General features: G+C 55.6%; 1 protein-coding gene across 10 annotated transcripts in view; it reads right to left on the reverse strand.

The window, feature by feature from the left end:
- The window catches only part of MCF2L (MCF.2 cell line derived transforming sequence like), a 133,210-nt gene that overhangs the window by 81,098 nt on the left and 34,967 nt on the right, over positions 1-17,145 (reverse strand). For 2 of the 10 annotated variants that reach the window (XM_077854907.1, XM_077854901.1), the window contains exon 1: positions 15,063-15,334. The exons of 4 other annotated variants lie outside the window; for them this stretch is intronic. In XM_077854907.1, the coding sequence (XP_077711033.1) occupies positions 15,063-15,141 (79 nt within the window). In that variant the 5' untranslated portion in view covers positions 15,142-15,334. Of the gene's footprint in view, positions 1-1,745; positions 2,296-14,440; positions 14,466-14,891; positions 15,042-15,062; positions 15,336-17,145 lie in introns of those variants that run through there. 4 more of the 10 variants (XM_077854909.1, XM_077854905.1, XM_077854906.1 and 1 more) reach the window with 4 other exon arrangements.

Here is a 17,145-nt window from a genome sequence, read left to right on the forward strand (position 1 = left end):
CAGGAAGTCTGGCTATTGGTCACTTCCCACCTGAGGATGCTTCCTTCAGAGATCGAGCCACGGAAGGCAGCTGGATGCAAGGTCTGTGCACGGGGACGCAGATGCTAGCCTGACCCTCGTATCCAGACAGGTGGGGGTCAAATGTGCCGGGAGGAAGGAAAGCCAAGACAAGACTGCTTCTCTGGGAGCCAGAAATTAGCCAGCAGGTGCCCAGGGGCCCGGTGGCCACACCTGCGGGTCAAGGAGACTTAGCTGGGAGATGCCAGGCCGGATGGTGAGGGAGGCAGGGGGCTGGACAGTGAGGGAGGCCGGGGGCAGATCAGGGAGCCCTGCTGACCCAGGCCTCATGTGTCCCTTAGCCCCTAACTGCCCACTGTCCACCCTGGTTTCATTAGTAGCACTCACAGCCTCAGAGGTGTCTAATGAGCACTAAGGAGGACAGGAAAAGCTTGTCCCGTCCGCAGCCCCCCTTCACGAGAAGACAGCCCTGGACCCCAGGATCCATGGCTGATGTGTGGGGACAGGCTCAGGCCCCAGGTGCCAGGATGACAATCTAGTCCTTCACAGTTGGGTGTCCTCACATAATGGAGACAAGGCCAGGGAGGGGGGAGTCTGCTCAGACAACCAGGGAATCCCCACGCGTGACCCATGACCTCCAGACAGCACTGGGGAGGAGGCTGGGAGGGCACACATGGAGGATCCACGCCCCCTGTGAGCATGGGGCTGTGGCAGGATCCATCATGATGGCCCCACGCACTTTGCAGAGTTGGCTGCGTCCATAAGAAGGAGGAAGCCTGGTGATTTTAACCTTGAGCATGTGCCTGGATGCAGGTACGTGCAGAACAACCACCAAGACTCAGAAGCAGTCAGGCTGTCCAGGAGCCGGCTCTGTCCTCCCCCAAAGGGACACCGAGGGAGGCGGTCCACCTATCCAGGGGCCGTCAGCCACACCAGGCCACAGGCTCAGCCCTCCAGGTTTAAGCACAGGCTTTTTCGGCCCTCTGGGGATGCTACTGGCGTGGCCAGCGCCAGGCTCCACTTCCCCAACAGGGAGGGGCTGTGGCCCCCAAAGCAGGGGGAGGCTCTGTACTCGCTTTGCCACTTCTGATGTCTTTCACCTTACAGACATCAGGGGAACAGAGTCTGCCCTGACCCCTCAAAGGGGTGCCCGAGGTTGCAGAGCCAGCTGCTGCCCTCAGGTCAACAGCAAACTTCAGGTCTCCAGATCCCTGAGGAGGGCGGTTCTCCTGGGAAGAGGGACAGGCTCCAGAGGAAATCAATCCATAAATCACAACTTTGAGGCCCATGAGAATCCCCCTCCTTCCTCAGGAGGAAGCTCACTTGGGGAGCAGCTTGTGCTCCTGTCAGGGGACCCGTCCCTGTCCAGCTGCAGAACAGGGAGGGCGGGAGGCTGCCCAGGGCCAGGAACTGGGGCAGGATGCCCCTGGGGTTACCAGGGCACTGCGCATCAGCCCCCTCATGCACGTCTGCTCATGTCTGCTCGCTGTCACCATGGCCAGAGCAAGGACTCACGAGCCCAGGTCCTCAGAAGCAGAGGACAAAGTAAACCAAGTAAAGCTAGACCCTCATTGGCTTCAGCAAGATGCCCTGGCATGCTGCATCTAACCTTTCTCCAAAGTCTTGCAAGGGGCACGCATTTAGGTAACACACGGAGGTGCCCACGCATGGAAGGGACCCCTGGCACCTGGTCCCACACCCCAGGCAGCACCCCCACTCCGCCTCACCTGGCTGTGGGTGCGTCGAGGACCCCCAGCACCTCAGGGGCCGTGGCGGAAGCCGACGCAGGAGGCCCCTGAGAGTCCCCCGGGATGCTCCCCTCTCGGCCATCCTGTTGTCTTCTAGGGACACGCGTGGCAGCAACGGCGTTGAGTGTGCAGATGGGCTCCTGCAAGGGCGGAATGTGACCCCGTGTCGGAGCCCCGCGGTTCCCACTGCCCTGCAGGTCTCCACGGGGCCAGTCAGCAATAGGTGGGCGCCGGCGGTGTTGGGGAGGGCGCTGTACCAGGTGCCACGCACTGAGCTGGGCACACGACCTCCAGTGACCTTGGGTTTACCGAGTCGTGAGGAAGAACAACAGAGCGGCCAACCAGCTCCCAGAGTCCCTGGCCTTGCGCTGCAGTGACCATGGGCACAGATGGTCACTGGGGTGGCCCAGAACCACCTGCACACGAGGGCGTGCCTGCAGAAGCTGCTGCTGCTCCCCTCCTGTCCCCACACCCGTGGTGCCGGAGAAAGACTACAGGGTCAGGGCCGGGTGCACGGTGGTCTATTTGCAGATCTTGGGCGTTTCCTTCACTGGAAAGGGGCTTGTGCTGGCTGGGGCTCCCGGTGTCAGGGACCTGCTCCAACTGCCTGAGCCAAAAACACCTTCCAAGCTCAGGAAGTCTCAAGTTCAAACAAACAACTAGAAGGCAGGAGGAAGGGAGGGGGGAAGAGGCCCTGGGCCTTCTTGAAATAAACCGGTAAATTCCTCTGCCTGTGACCCGCCTGCTGTCCAGCTCGGCGTGGGGGAAGGAAATGGTAACACTGCTTGGCTTGGCAAGTGCTACTTCCCTGTGATGCTGAAAGTGCCCCTGGCCCAATGGCCCCAGACCCTGGTGCCCACACCGCGTCTGCCTGTGGGGGTGAGTGCCTAGCACTGCCCAGGGCGTCCTTCTGTGGACGCGATCCTCACAGCTAACCTGCCGGGCAGTGTGTGCAGTGCCGCACAGCAGATGCTCCGAGGGCCCGAGTGAGCTTATCGTATGCTCAAGGTCACAGGACAGAAACTGTGGAGGGTCGGCACTCCAGTCTGCCTGAAAGGCCAGGCTTACCCCTTGCGCCACGGGCACGCCTTTATCAGCCAACACTCTTAGAGCAGGTACAGCTGGTCTGCAGCTAGATAATGCATTCATTTCATTCTGGTCCCTTGGCACCCACTTTCCTCCCATGAGCGTTTATGGGCTAGGGCGACCCCGCCAAACACAAGTCCTTCTGCTGGAGCTGGACAAAGTGGGGCCAAGGGGACCTTTCCTCTGAGCAGGAAAGGTGCCAAGAGCACCGAGCAGGGGCTGGTACTATTTGCCTCCACACCCACCTGGGCTGTCACCTGCCCCAGGCCCAGGTCTGAGTCCTTGGGGATGCAAGAAGTAAAGCTGGCTGCTGGGGCTGCGTCCATGAGAAGCAACAAGGAGTAAACGGAGCTGGGGTCCTTCACCAGAAGCAAGAGAAAACCATGACCAGGCTGAAGCTTGGGCAGCCGTGCTGTCCATCTCTGCCCCTTCATGCTGGCTTCCAAGCAGAGGCCAAACCGGCACACATTCAGAAGGAAACAGATGGTGCGTTTGATGTGGCACGTCCAGGACATAAGCCCTCTTCCTGTGACCAGCGACCGGAGCCCTCAGCTTGTGCAGCCCACCGCACCTCAGGAAGGACATGTGGAGACACAGTGGCTCTGTGTCTCCAGGAGCTGCCGCCACTAGTGGTTGGTAACTGTGACGAGCCACCCATCATGTGTTGTCCTGAGCCTGGCACCGAATTTCTCCCCGGGTCTTTCCCTTCCCCATGTAAACATGAAGGTGCGCACAGATCAGGAGAACAGGGAACGTCAGGCTGCTCACTGAGCAGCTACAGGTCAGACGCGGCTGCGCAAACATGCAGGCGGCCCAGGTGCTCCTTATCCACGTCTGTCTTAAACATGCTACTAATTAAAACCTTTTCCAAAATTCAGTTCTGAGACACGAATCTGCTCACAATCTCCTGGTCTCTCTGCTTTGTCGGTTCACAGCCTTTGGGTTTGGCCGACGTCTGGAAACCATGGGTTTTCTCAGCCTTCCGTGGGCATTTCCTTCCCAAAGCTCCTCGGGTCCCAAACACAAGCCAGCCAGGATGCCCGCCCAGGATGCTGGCCCACCAGGTGTGCTGAGTGCAGCCGGGGCAGGCTGGTGGTGCCGGCTGGCATGTGAGAACCAGACTGATTCTCTGGGGACCCCAAGAGTAGCTTTTACTCAACAGGACCTCCAGCCACCGTCAAGAGATTTGTATCAATAACTGGCATGGCTTTTGGCAGTAAGAGTCTTACATTAATCATGTCAGGGCAGCAGTGAGTTCTTTAGCTTAGGTCTTTTTTTTTTTTTTTTTTAATTTTAATTTTTTTTTTAGCTTAGGTCTTAAATGAGATGCTGAGTGTTTGGAAAATCAGCCCTTGGGGGCAGACACCTGGCTTACTGCTGCATGAAGCTGCAGCCAGGCCTTAGGACTTGGGCATAAAAGGCTCTTCTCTCTTTTTCTTTTCTTTTTTTTTTTTTTTAAGATTTTATTTATTTATTCATGGACACAGAGGGAGAGGGAGAAGCAGACTCCACACAGGGAGCCTGACGTGGGACTCGATCCCGGGTCTCCAGGATCACACCCCAGGCTGCAGGCGGTGCCAAACCGCTGCGCCACCAGGGCTGCCCTCTCTTTTTCTTTTGAAGACAGAGTATAGGAACCAGCGCCTGGTATGCCCATTTTGGTGGGTGGATTCCACAAGGTCCCTGAGAGCCAGGGCCGCAGAGCACACCGCCCCCCTCTGTGCTCTGCCTTCTCAATGCCTGTGCTCTTCCTGGGTCTCTCTGGCAGACGGTTCCTCTCCTTGCTGCAGACGTGCTCTTCACGGTGAGGCCAGCACTGAGGTCCACCGGCATCCACACACCCAACAGGCCCTCCCTCCTGCTCAGCACCGAGTCCCGGCCCCGCCTCCTGGCCTCCGCTGGCAGCCCCACCGGACGGCGATTCCCAACAGAGCCCCGTGGCCCGTCGCCACGAATTGTTCACTATTTAACAGGGGCTTTCTGTCCCTTCCAATGACAAAGACAGGAAGCTCTGAGAGCTGGACAATGAAGATAGCCCATAAAGCACACTACAGGTCTGACCTGCCGAGGCCTCTGCACCCCAGGAGTGCATCTGGAGCTGCTCACGCTTGAAAACGAGGACACGTCCCACCAGACCAATCATCACAAAATCTAGACTGTGCCCATGTCATATGAATTTAGAAACCAGCTAAAACACACAACAGGGGACATGGTGATGGAGTGGTGCTTGTGGTGATCTTAAATCAGCATTTTCCCTATGCTGGGAATATCGTGCAGCTCATGAAATAGGTACCTTCCATGTGAAGTTCTGACACTTGTCAGGTTAAGCCAGGGTCTATGCTGGAGACTATTCACAGAGAAGAAGATCAGGGGAGACCTTGGGGTCCCACTCCTCTAGGTGGATGTGTGTGAGCTCCTGGCACAGCCAGCACAGAGCACATGCTCCCGACACGTGAGGCCAGCCAGTGCATGGGTGTGTCTGCATGAACAAGGGATCCTGCTAACACTGAGGACTCGGTCTCAGGAGAGAAAACAAATTTTAGCCCTTTGAGAACTGAAGGAGGCATAAAATTATACAACTGATAAGCCTAGGAGACCTAGTATCTGTCTATTCAACAACTTTCTGAGTTTTGTTACCGTTTAAACATCAAATGACATGTTCTCCCTTCTTAACGATTCAGACATCAAAAATTTTTAAAAAACTGTCTTTAAAGATAAAGTATCTTAACAGAGCTGAAGTCATACATGGGGCACTGGCTCACCAGCTCATTTAAAGTCCTGCTAAAACTGTCACCAATCGGACTAAACACTAGTCCTTCCTTCTGCAAAGATAAGAAATCGGGTTCCATACTTCAGGGACTGGACTGACTTCTCGATGCTACTAACAATGAAATGACAAAAAGCCAGAATATTTGCTCAAAGCCAAACTTTTACACACAAAAGTCACTTATCTCTAACATTCAGAAAGAATTGGCTCTATGGGTTTTCAAATTTACAACTTAAAATTTTCTGGACAGTATGCTGACAGGTGTGACCGCCACTCATGTCTCTGTGTCTCTGGGGACTGATGTTGGGACAAAGCACCTGCCGGACGAGCTACTATGAACACACAAATCCCCCCGCTGTGCCCCAGGAGGCCAGCCTTCCCAGCAGCAGCAGCAGCAGCACTCCTGCAGCCACCCTGAGTGGCATCCACAGGCTCAGCACTATGGGGCCTGCAGGGGAGGTTCCCCAGAGCCTGGAACGTGCCATTACTCTTAGGGGACCCCTGACACAGCCGGGGAGGGAGCTGCTCCATGAAGCAGTTAGCAAACTGTATGCAGAGCAACATCATGAAATGCCACACAGGGGCTGGCTGGCTCGGGAACTGGTCCCAGGAGACGGGGGTGGGGTGGGGGAGTGGGCAGCAGCAATGTGTGTGTCACCTGGAGACATGTGCCTGATGACAAGAAGCGTGTTGAGTGTCGGGATCCAGTACCTCCAACCCAAACACACCAGGGAGCCGGCTTCGTTTTGTTGTCTGCTTTGCTTACACAAAGGGATCATTCACAGACAAACACAGAAACGTGAATGTCACTGCTTCCTGTAAATACAAGGTTGCCCTCTTACAGATGTGCAAAGCATCCTTTGGAATTGTCTTCCGGGTCCCCTCACATGTGGGTGTGTAGTCAGGGTCTTCCAGGCGCCCTCTTCAACCAGAGACGTGTAGTCTCTCCAAACAGCTGAACGTCACTGGTTGTAGCTACATCCACTGAACATAGACAACACTGACACATTTACAAGACATTTTGAGCAGGGGAAGCAATGTGAAAATCACGGATCTGAGCACTGCCGGGGCCTCCGCAGGTCCCCAGCCCACCCCTCCAAGGCACTTACCCACTCCACTCCACAGCCTGGGCCCACACTTACACTCACGGCGAGCTGGTCTTTGAGTCCTTAGGAGAAATAGTTCCTCTTGGTCGAAATCTGCCTCCTGTAATTTCTACTTATTGATTCATGGCTCTCTACACTATCACCCGGAGACCACGAGGACTCTCCACCCCTGCCCAACGGCAGGAGCCTGCAAGCCTGGAGGGCACAGCTGGGCTCCTGCTTCCCAACAATGATCAAGAAAACATTTCAATACTGATCTTAAAAAGGAGAAGATGATGGCGTCACCCACTGGATGGCTGGTTGTTCAGACCACAGGGTCTGTATTAGTCAGTAGGTGCCACATCAATGCTGCATAACAACCTGCCCCCAATTAAGGGCCCCAGACACGTTACCCCCGGCTCACAGTACGGTGGGCTGACTCTGCTCCACATGCCTCACCGAGAACCAGGCTGGAGGGTAACACCTGCCCTGGCAGTTCTCCCGCGGGGTCACCAGGAGCAGGAAAGGGCAGCCCACTACAAGCACATCTGAGCATTGGAGCTGCCAGAGCCAGTCCCACAGCCACATGCAAGTCAAAGCAGACAGACCCGTGTCCCGCCCCCTGAAGAGGTGGTGGGAGGGACACTTGCTGGCAAAGAATCTGAATAATCTCACCATGCCATCCTCACAGCCTCTTCTCTTTGTCCACCAAGGACAGCACAGGACACCAAGAAAGCCTTTTTCAAATTCCAGACACCAAAGTCCGACGTTTCTTTGACTTCCACAGACGTAGTTTGCTCTGAGTTTAGTGTATCTTAGCTGCTGGAGACGACCACCTTCCTGCATGCTCTCAATTTATTCAAGCATTTCTGCTTCCTTAGAAGGTCAAGGTAGCCAATTTATAGTTTCTTTTTTTTTTTTTAAGATTTTTTTTTATTTATTCATGAGAGACACACAGAGAGAGGCAGAGACACAGACAGAGGGAGAAGCAAAGCAGGCTCCTCGCAGGGAGCCCGATGCGGTACTCGATCCCAGGACAGGGATCACTCCCTGAGCCAAAGGCAGACGCTCAACCGCTGAGCCACCCAGGCGTCCCGAATTTATAGTTTCTTTTTTTTTTTTTTTTAAAGCTTTTTTAAAAATTTATTTCTTTATGAGAGACACAGAGAGAGGGGGGCAGAGACACAGGCAGAGGGAGAAGCAGGCTCCAAGCAGGGAGCCTGACACGGGACTCAATCCCGGGTCTCCAGGATCATGCCCTGGGCTGAAGGCAGGTGCTAAACTGCTGAGCCATCCAGGAATCCCTCGAATTTATAGTTTCTTGATCGCACATGTTCTTTTTGAAAATCAGGGAAGTATTCACAAATATCCCATCTTTGGGGGCTTCATTTTCCTGCTGCAGGTCCTCAATTCAGACCAACACGTGCTTTCTACCACTTGCTACTTGAGCACATGTGGAGACAGGTAAGTGCCAGGCCCAGGCGAGAGGTCAAACAGGGCATCAGTGAGCCATGGATGTGGCGAACCGCCACAAGGCAGGTAGCACAGTGGGCATGGGGATAGTGTGCGCCCAGGGGTGTGGGCTAGGATCACAGGAGTGGCTCCGAATTAGCTGATGGGCGAGCAGGAGCTCCAGGCAGGGGTGGGGGAGTGGGGTGGGGGTGCAAGGTGGTCCTTGCTTTCCATCTGATTCTGTCTCTGGAGTCCACTGATGGAGTGAGGTGCTCCACTTCCACCTGCCCACTGACCTGCACTGTGGCACCCTCACGGCACCTGTGCAGGCATCACACTCACCTGGCCGCAATGGGCCCGAGCATCTGCATTTCCAACAGCTGTCTGGGCAATGTCTCGTCAGAGACCAGACCCCAAGTACCCAGGCTAGACTGCGGGGAACCAGCAACACCTCCAATGGGCAGTCCTAAAGGAGAGTAACCCACTGATTTCAGCCCCAGAGTTTTTCTTCGGAATCTCTAAAACCCATTCCTGACTCCCTGCTGCAAGAGCCACAGGAACCGCCTGCATATGTGCCTTGTTTATGGTTAATAACAGTTCCCACGTCTCGTAGTCACTCCCAGCCCATTACAGATCCCCACCAACACCCCTTCCACCTGCCTGAGTGGCATTCTTCCTCAAAGGCCTCCACACCCTTCAGGACAGATCTGAAAAAGAACTAAGGATTCATCACCACAGAGAAGCACCCAGGCATGGGGACGGCACCAATGCATCTGGCAGACACTGTGCTGGACAGACTTTAGTTTTGCCAGATGCTCTGGCCACGGCACCAAAAGCCCCTATATTCTGTGCAGAAATGCACACACCTTGTGCCCGGAAAGGACTGCTTTCTTTGACAGGTACATTGGGGGTGTCATGCCACTGTGCTCCAAGGATGTCCTGGGAACAAAGCTTCTTCTTGCTGCTCTGGCCCTTAGCTCCCAGCCTGCTGCCACGCTGAGCCTGTCTCAGCCACACACCACCTTCCCAGGGAGGACTGATGGCTCAAGAGCTGCACGCAGCCTAGATGGTGCAGGTGGCAGCAGGTGGGCCTCACCATGCTCTTCCTTCCACTGCTGTGTCCAGCTCAGTCAGCCCCATCTCCAGAACACATCCAGGACGCCCTGCCCATGCTGCCTGCCCCCTACACACCTGCCACACAGGCCCCAGGGGCTGTCCAATCTGTCCTGGACCAGGCAGTGGCCTCCTGGTCATACAGCAACTCCACCTCCCCAACAAGCAGCCAGAAGAGCCTTAAAAACCACAGCTCTAGAAAGGGGAACCCTCTTACACTGTTGGTGGGGATGTGAACTGGTGCAGCCACTCTGGAAAACTGTGTGGAGGTTCCTCAAAGAGTTAAAACTAGACCTGCCCTACGACCCAGTAATTACACTGCTGGGGATTTACCCCAAAGATTCAGATGCAATGAAACGCCGGGACACCTGCACCCCGATGTTTCTAGCAGCAATGTCCACAATAGCCAAACTGTGGAAGGAGCCTCGGTGTCCGTTGAAAGATGATGGATAAAGAAGATGTGGTTTATGTATACGATGGAATATTCCTCAGCCATTAGAAACAACAAATACCCACCATTTGCTTCGACGTGGATGGAACTGGAAGGTATTATGCTGAGTGAAGTAAGTCAATCGGAGAAGGACAAACATTATATGTTCTCATTCATTTGGGGAATATAAAAATAGTGAAGGGGAATAAAGAGGAAAGGAGAAAAAATGAGTGGGAAATATCAGAAAGGGAGACAGAACATGAGAGACTCTTAACTCTGGGAAATGAACTATGGTAGAAAGGGAGGTGGGCAGGGGGTGGGGGTGAATGGGTGACGGGCACTGAGGGGGGCACTTGATGGATGAGCACTGGGTGTTATTCTATATGTTGGCAAATTGAACACCAATAAAAATAAGTTTATTAAAAACAAAACAAAACAAAAAACCACAGCTCTGCCTACAAGTCTCAGAGGCTCTGATTTCCCAGAGTCTGAGCTGAGGCTGGGGCCATGACCCAACTTCATATCCAACCCGGTGTCAGGGGCTGAATGGTGTCCCTCGCCCCCCATTCCATGTGTTGAAGTCCAGCCTCAGGACCTCAGAATGTGACTCTGTTCTGAGATGGGGACTTTAAAGACATAACTAAGACAAAACGAGGTCACCAGGATGGCCCTACTCCTGTAGGACCCGGGTCCTTATAAGAGGATCAGACACAGCTACACAGAGGGTGGACCGAGTGAGGACACGCGGAGAAGACGGCCATCTGCACGCTGTAGGAGAGGCCTCAGGAGAGTTCAGCCCTGCCTCATACCGCCAGTCTGCAGACTGTGGGAGAGAAGCTGCTCACCTGTGGGTCCTTACTGCACCGGGGCTGACAGATGTGTGGGCCCGAACCCTCTACTCCCGCTCCCCCAGCCCCAGCCCCCTGGCCTCCGGGCTGTCCCCACCTCACACACCAGGGGCTTCAGACCCCACAGTGCAAATATAAAGAGCCACATTACACGCAGAAGACACTTCCCCAAACTAAATATTACATAAAGAATTCATAGGGTATGTTTGGCATTTCTGGGTTAACTACTTATTTTCACACATTAACCCAAGCAGACACCAAGTCTATAGAACTTTGCGCAAACAGAAGCTGGGTGGGGAGGTGCGGGGCACAGCTCCTCTCTCTGATCTGCGGGGTCTTGCCCTGCCGTGTCATGGGCTGACTGGTCAGACAATTCACACTGGCTCCAGGTCATGAGGGACAGATGTGGCCATCAGACAGTGTCAGGGACCAATCCCTCAGCATTCCACCCAGTGGATTCTTGGTGACAGCAGCACGTGGTTCTGTCTTCCAGAAGTATTCTGGTGACACAGTCCAGATGTGATGCCCGCCCCAGGGACGGGCCCCTTGCCCTCTGCCCCCACCAGGTGGCAGCTACAGAGGAGAGGCGAGAGGAGGCTCTTTCCTAGCTGAGGGGTGCTCTGACCCACGGAGAAGGGGGCAGCAAACAGACGGCTCCTCCAGAGAGGCCCTGGGGCAGTGGCAGGGGTAGGGGACACCACATGCTCACAAACAAGCTGGCCAGCTGAGACCTGCTGGGTGCCAGCAGCAGGCAGTAGGCAGCGTCTTCACCTTTTACCTCCCCTTCATAAACCACTCACCTCCGTTGCTTCTGTGGAGCTTTCCATAAGCTTAATGCAACCTGGAGACTCTCTGGCATGACAGGAATATTCAGGTATATGCGCAGAACAGGGACTGTCCATTATGAGCTCTGCCACTGTCCAGTCCTGCTGCTGACCTAACTGGGCCCTCTGTTTGCACACCTGCAGGATGGGCATGATGGCTAAGCCTCTGAGTGGCCGTACAGATCAAAAGGCACAATATACATAAGACGCTTGTCTTCTATTTAGGGAAAAAGAGTAATAACTAAAGAGATAAAAAAACAAAACAAAACAAAACTCTGCGTTGATACCTATGTAGTAAACACAACTCTTTTCACTAAAAAACAATCTTTTAAAAATCATTTTTTCAGATCTTAAGTTCCGTAGAAGAGCACATGGTTGTGTGACTCATCGGTCTGTTTATATATTCACACCAAGCAAACATCGAAAATAAAAAAGCACGCACCTAACAAGAAGGAGGTAAGTGAATTCTAAGAGTGTCCTATTCCTACTCAAGCAGGGAGAAGCAGGGCCTAAGCCCTTGAGCTGCCCAGGAGAAGTGAGCTGATTTGCCCCCTCATACCTCTTTGCTCTTCTTGTCTCTAGCATCATTCTCTGAGGCAATCCAGAAAAATTGCAACTTCCCCAAGGTGAGGCATCCAATTATGGTCACTGGGCCTGTGAGAGCAATTACTAGAAGACCAACCAGGGGGAGAGTCCTCCTCCCAGGACTGAACAGGGTGCGGGGTCCTCCTCCCAGGACTGACCAGGGGGTGCGGTCCTCCTGCCAGGACTGACCAGGGGGTGGGGTCCTCCTCCCAGGACTGACCAGGGGGTGGGGTCCTCCTCCCAGGACTTACCAGGGGGGGTGGGTTCCTCCTCCCAGGACTGACTAGGGGAAGAACTGAAGACCACAGGTGTGGGGCAGACCCATCGTGCAGGCTCTGATGCACAACATGAACGTGCCAGTCCTCACTGAGGGCCATTCAGCCTTTCAAATAGGACAGAACTTATATTTTTACTGTCTTGTATGCAGGACGGGCATGATGGCTAAGCCTCCGAGTGGCCGTACAGATCAAAAGGCACAATATACATAAGACGGTCCATTGGTCTGGCCCACCTGCCCACCTGGCCGTCCACCCTCATCCATCCATCTATCCACCTTCATCATTATCCACCCACGACAAGAGCTAGGGTCATGCTCAAGATGAAAGGGTGGAGAAGGTGGCATGAGATTTTTAAGATAATTCCCCAAGGTTGACTCGTGGACCAGTGCCATCACCATCACTGGAGACCCGGAAAGTGCAGGTTCTCAGGCTCTGCCCGACTTCCTGAGTCAGAAACCTGGGGCGGGTAGTGGGGGACAGGAGTCTGTGATGATTCCCTCCAGATTCAGAGGCCCTGGCTGGAGGACCAGTGTTCTGAATCCAGCACATGTTTAAACCAACTACAGACCGATCACCTCAAGTGTTTCTGACTTTCTCACCAATTACTGGGAATCTAAAGAAAAAAACAAAATAATGAAAATGCTGGAAAGGGAGACCACACACAGCAGAGGAGCTTTGCCACTGGAAACTGCTCCTGGCTTTGTGATGAATGATCAGTTTCCAGACACATAAACTTCGGTTCTCCTGGTCAGCAGATCCAGGCTCAGGACCACATGACAGCTCCACCCTCCTTGACATGCAGACGCTGAGAAGCAACGCACCAGCCCGAAGGATGCGCAAGGCAGCAGTGTCCAGACCAGCAGACGAAGAGGCCCACCTGTCAGTTCAGGTGGAGCCGTGGAAGGAAACAGATGAGAAGCCTTTGGAAGGTCCCTGAGTGCAAGCCCTCAGCTCTGACCTGGTCCTCAGGGTCGGGCCGCCAGCCCCAAGTCACTACACCAGATGCAGACCTGCATCCTGCCACATGTGCCACGAACCACCCGTGACCCTGGAGGCAGATCGTCTCTGTGACCCCCGGGGAAGAGCGGCTCTGGCACAGATGGGCAGTTCCTAAGGACGCCCGTGGGGTCTGGACCTGGCTGGTGAGTTGGTTGACGCTGACCTACATTCCGGACCCTGCAAGGGAAGGTGTGTGTGCCCCCCGGACAGTGGGTGGCACCGCATCAGTGGTGCAGGATACAGCCCACTCGACGTTCCAGAGCCTGCACGCAGTGGGGCCAGCACACAGCCTGATGGAAAATGAACATGCGCAGAGGGAGCTGATGGTGTTAATGGGACACAGGCAGGGGTGCTGCCTCTCCCCCGACTAAACAATACCAGGTATTCATCAAGCCGGATGTCTGTTAACCTGGATTTAAAAGAGACTTGGTGAAATCTGCAGCTGTTGGTAGCACAGATGTGACAAAGGACGCACGTTTGGGACTTGCTGCTCAGAGCGAGGCTGTCCTGGTCAACATGAAGGCTCGGCTCGCAGCACGATTCAGGGAGCAGCCATCCTTCCTGCTCTTCGCAGAAGCCTTTTTACAATTCTAAATGCACATGCATCTTTCCGAGCTCACAGAGAAACCTCCATCCCTAAAACCTAGGGAATGACATCACTCTTGGAACGGTTCCTGCTCCGTCATTCTGACTCCAAAGCTGGAGTAGAGGCCTGAAGAGTAGGCATAGCCTCCGGCTCCCCCTGCAGGGCGGGTAGGGGTGCTCCTGTGAGTCTGTGACCCACCGTGCACTTCACCCCACAACACAGGCCATACCCCACACCCGAGCAAAACGCACCCAAGTTCCAGAAAAAGGGAGCTATCTTTCTGAGAATAAGACGCAGATGGCATACAATGGCTTTATTTTCTTTTGACCCATATGTAATAAATCCAGTAGCTTTAATCACAAAAATCACCATTAAACACTGAATGTCCCCCCAAATCTGGTTAGACCATCACACACACAACGATGTTGACCCTGATTTAACCATGGCTCTGCTCTCCAAGCCCCGTGGGGTCTCCCACTGATGAGAGAGAGGGAGGAAGGACACCACGCCTAAGCCCAGCCACGGAATCTAACCTCTCAAGGAAAGTATCATTTAGACGCCGACGAGGTAGTGATGTACAACTAACATCCGGCAACGTCCGGCAAAAAGGTGGCCACTTACTTTTAATGACATACGGCTATTTCCTCTTCATTTCAAGGACAACCAGTGAGTGCAGGTGCCCTGCCTTCCCAGTGCAGCATGGAAACCCAGGGGTGGCCCCTGGAAAGCCAATAGCAGGGCGCTGCCAGCTCAGCGTTTTCTCAGACCTAAAGGGATCCGTTCAAACTGCTCCTCAAACTCATTTTAAGTCATCCTTTAACTGAGACAGAAAATGAATGTCCAGTGACGCTACTCCCCCCTACCCGCACCATGTTCAAGCATTTGTCTTAGGATTTAATATTTGGGGAAGAGAAGAAATATCTGATCCAGATTTTAGCTCCTTGAAGTCAGCTGGTGACAGCCCCAGCGTCCCCACACCGACCCGGCCCTGGAGGCCCCAGGCTCCGATGGGTTCCCCGGTGCCCCGCCCGGGCTCGCGCGGCACCTGCACCTGCCCGGTGCGGTACGTTACCTAGCCCAGCCGACCGTCCGCGGAGCCCCGCCAGCGGCCCGCCAGGTGCCCCTCATGTCTGCTTCCCCTCCACGTTAATGGGGAAGGGCGCGGAGGCTGTCGCACTCCCCACGACCGAACACATGATGTCAGGCTTAGGAACACAAGACCCGCGCCGGCAGCTCCTCCTACCAGTGCGCTTGCAAACCGCGGTCAGCCTCTGCACCATCGCTTCCAGAGCCATCTCTTCATTTCTCAGCCAGAACCTCATCCTCTGACAGAACAAGCGACCCTCTGCAGCGAGCTTCCCTCCGCGGCAGAAGGTGCTTTATGGGTGGGGTCGAGAGAGTGGGGAGGGGGCACGGCCGCGCCTCCCTTCCCGGGATTGGCTCCTGCGCCCCGCCAAGGGGGCGCGCCCTGCGGCAGGGGGGCTGCTGGGCGGAAGCGGAAGCAGCGCGCCAGCCTCGCGTGTCCCCGCAGCCACCCGGGAGCCCTGCGTGTGCACCCCCGCGGCCACCTGGGGGCCCTGCGTGTGCGCCCCCGCGGTCACCTGGGGGCCCTGCGTGCGCATCTCCGCGGTCACCTGGGGGCCCTGCGTGCGCATCCCCGCGGCCACCTGGGGGCCCTGCGTGCGCATCCCCGCGGCCACCTGGGGGCCCTGCGTGCGCATCCCCGCGGCCACCTGGGGGCCCTGCGTGTGCACCCCCGCGGCCACCTGGGGGCCCTGCGTGCGCATCCCCGCGGCCACCTGGGGGCCCTGCCTACGCATCCCCCGCGGTCACCTGGGGGCCCTGCGTGCGCGCCCCCGAGGCCACCTGGGGGCCCTGCCTGCACATCCCCGCGGTCACCTGGGGGCCCTGCGTGCGCGCCCCCGCGGTCACCTGGGGGCCCTGCGTGCACATCCCCGCGGTCACCTGGGGGGGTCCTGCGTGCGCATCCCCGCGGCCACCTGGGGGCCCCCACAGTACCAACTGTGCTCCCCGCGCAAAGGCACAACCTGCTCCCGGTCCCTAGCAGCGGGGTCTCTGCCTTCCCTGGAGAGGAAGGAGGAGCTGTGGGGGGCGCAAACAGACGGTGAGGTGAGGTGCCACCAACGGGGCACTGAGCCGCGCCCCCCCTTTACCTCCGGCTGCCCTCGGGCAGGTGCAGAGGCCACAGCAGCCGAGAGCGCGCTCCCCACGCCGCCGCATGCTGCCCGCCACCCCAGGCCTCTGGATCCCCGTGGGTCCTGTGGGTCTTTGGGGCCGGGGTGGACGCCAGCTCCCTCAGCCGCGCTGCCCGCCTGGGGTTGCAGGGGCGGGAGGGAAGCGCGCCGCACGCTGGCGCTGGCCGGGCCCTCCGACCTTGCCCTCCGACCTTGCCGTGATTGGCACGAAGCCACCTGGTGCATTTTACACCTCAGCGCCCTGCAGCCGCAGACGCAAGTCGTGGTGCGCGCCATGGCGGCCACACCTGAGGCCTGGGGGAACAGGTGTCCTCCGGGCCCGCATGGGGCCTCTCCTCACCCGGGCTTGCACCTTTTTGTGGTTGGCACTGCAGGTGGCAGGCCCTGCCTTACAGGGGTGTTTCAGGGAGAGGCGCTGGGTCTGTCAATGGTTTGGGAATTCAAGCTGGAAGCGGCGGAGGTTCAAACTGCAGCTCCTGTGAAGATAAGGGCACCAAGCCCAGCCCCAGGAGTAAGCGGACAAGGGCGACACAGCATTGGCCTCGGAGCCGTCATGGGCCTGGGGGGCAAGAAAGATCTGGAAACTCACTATTACAACTTGAAATAAAGGTGAATAGCCACATCTGGAAGGTGCGGGGTAACTGAAATGGAGCTGCTTTTTGCTTTTGTCTTTTCTTCCTTTTCTTTTTCTTTCTCTCTTTCCTTCCTTCCCTCCTCCTCCCCTTCCTTCCTTCCTTCCTTCCTTCCTTTCTTCTTCTCCTTCTCCTTCTTCTTCTTCTTCTTCTTCTTCTTCTTCTTCTTCTTCTTCTTCTTCTTCTTCTTTTTCTTTTTTTCTCTTTCTTTCTTTCTTTCTTTCTTTCTTTCTTTCTTTCTTTCTTTCTTTCTTTCTTTCTTCTTTCTTTCTTTCCTTCCTTCTTTCATCAGAACCACCTGCCTACCAGCAGTTTCATATGGTTCAAGTAGAGCCCACTGAACAGAGGTGTCCAGCAAGGTGCCACCGGGAGCAAACAGTGGGCCTCCCCTTGTCTTGGGCTGCCCGGCCTGAAGCAAACCCTGCGGTGACACACAGACTCCCTCACACCACTTGCCTGGACTTCAAGGCAGAGACCT

Source organism: Canis aureus, chromosome 17 (genome assembly GCF_053574225.1).
Source record: "Canis aureus isolate CA01 chromosome 17, VMU_Caureus_v.1.0, whole genome shotgun sequence".
Classification (NCBI taxonomy): domain Eukaryota; kingdom Metazoa; phylum Chordata; class Mammalia; order Carnivora; family Canidae; genus Canis; species Canis aureus.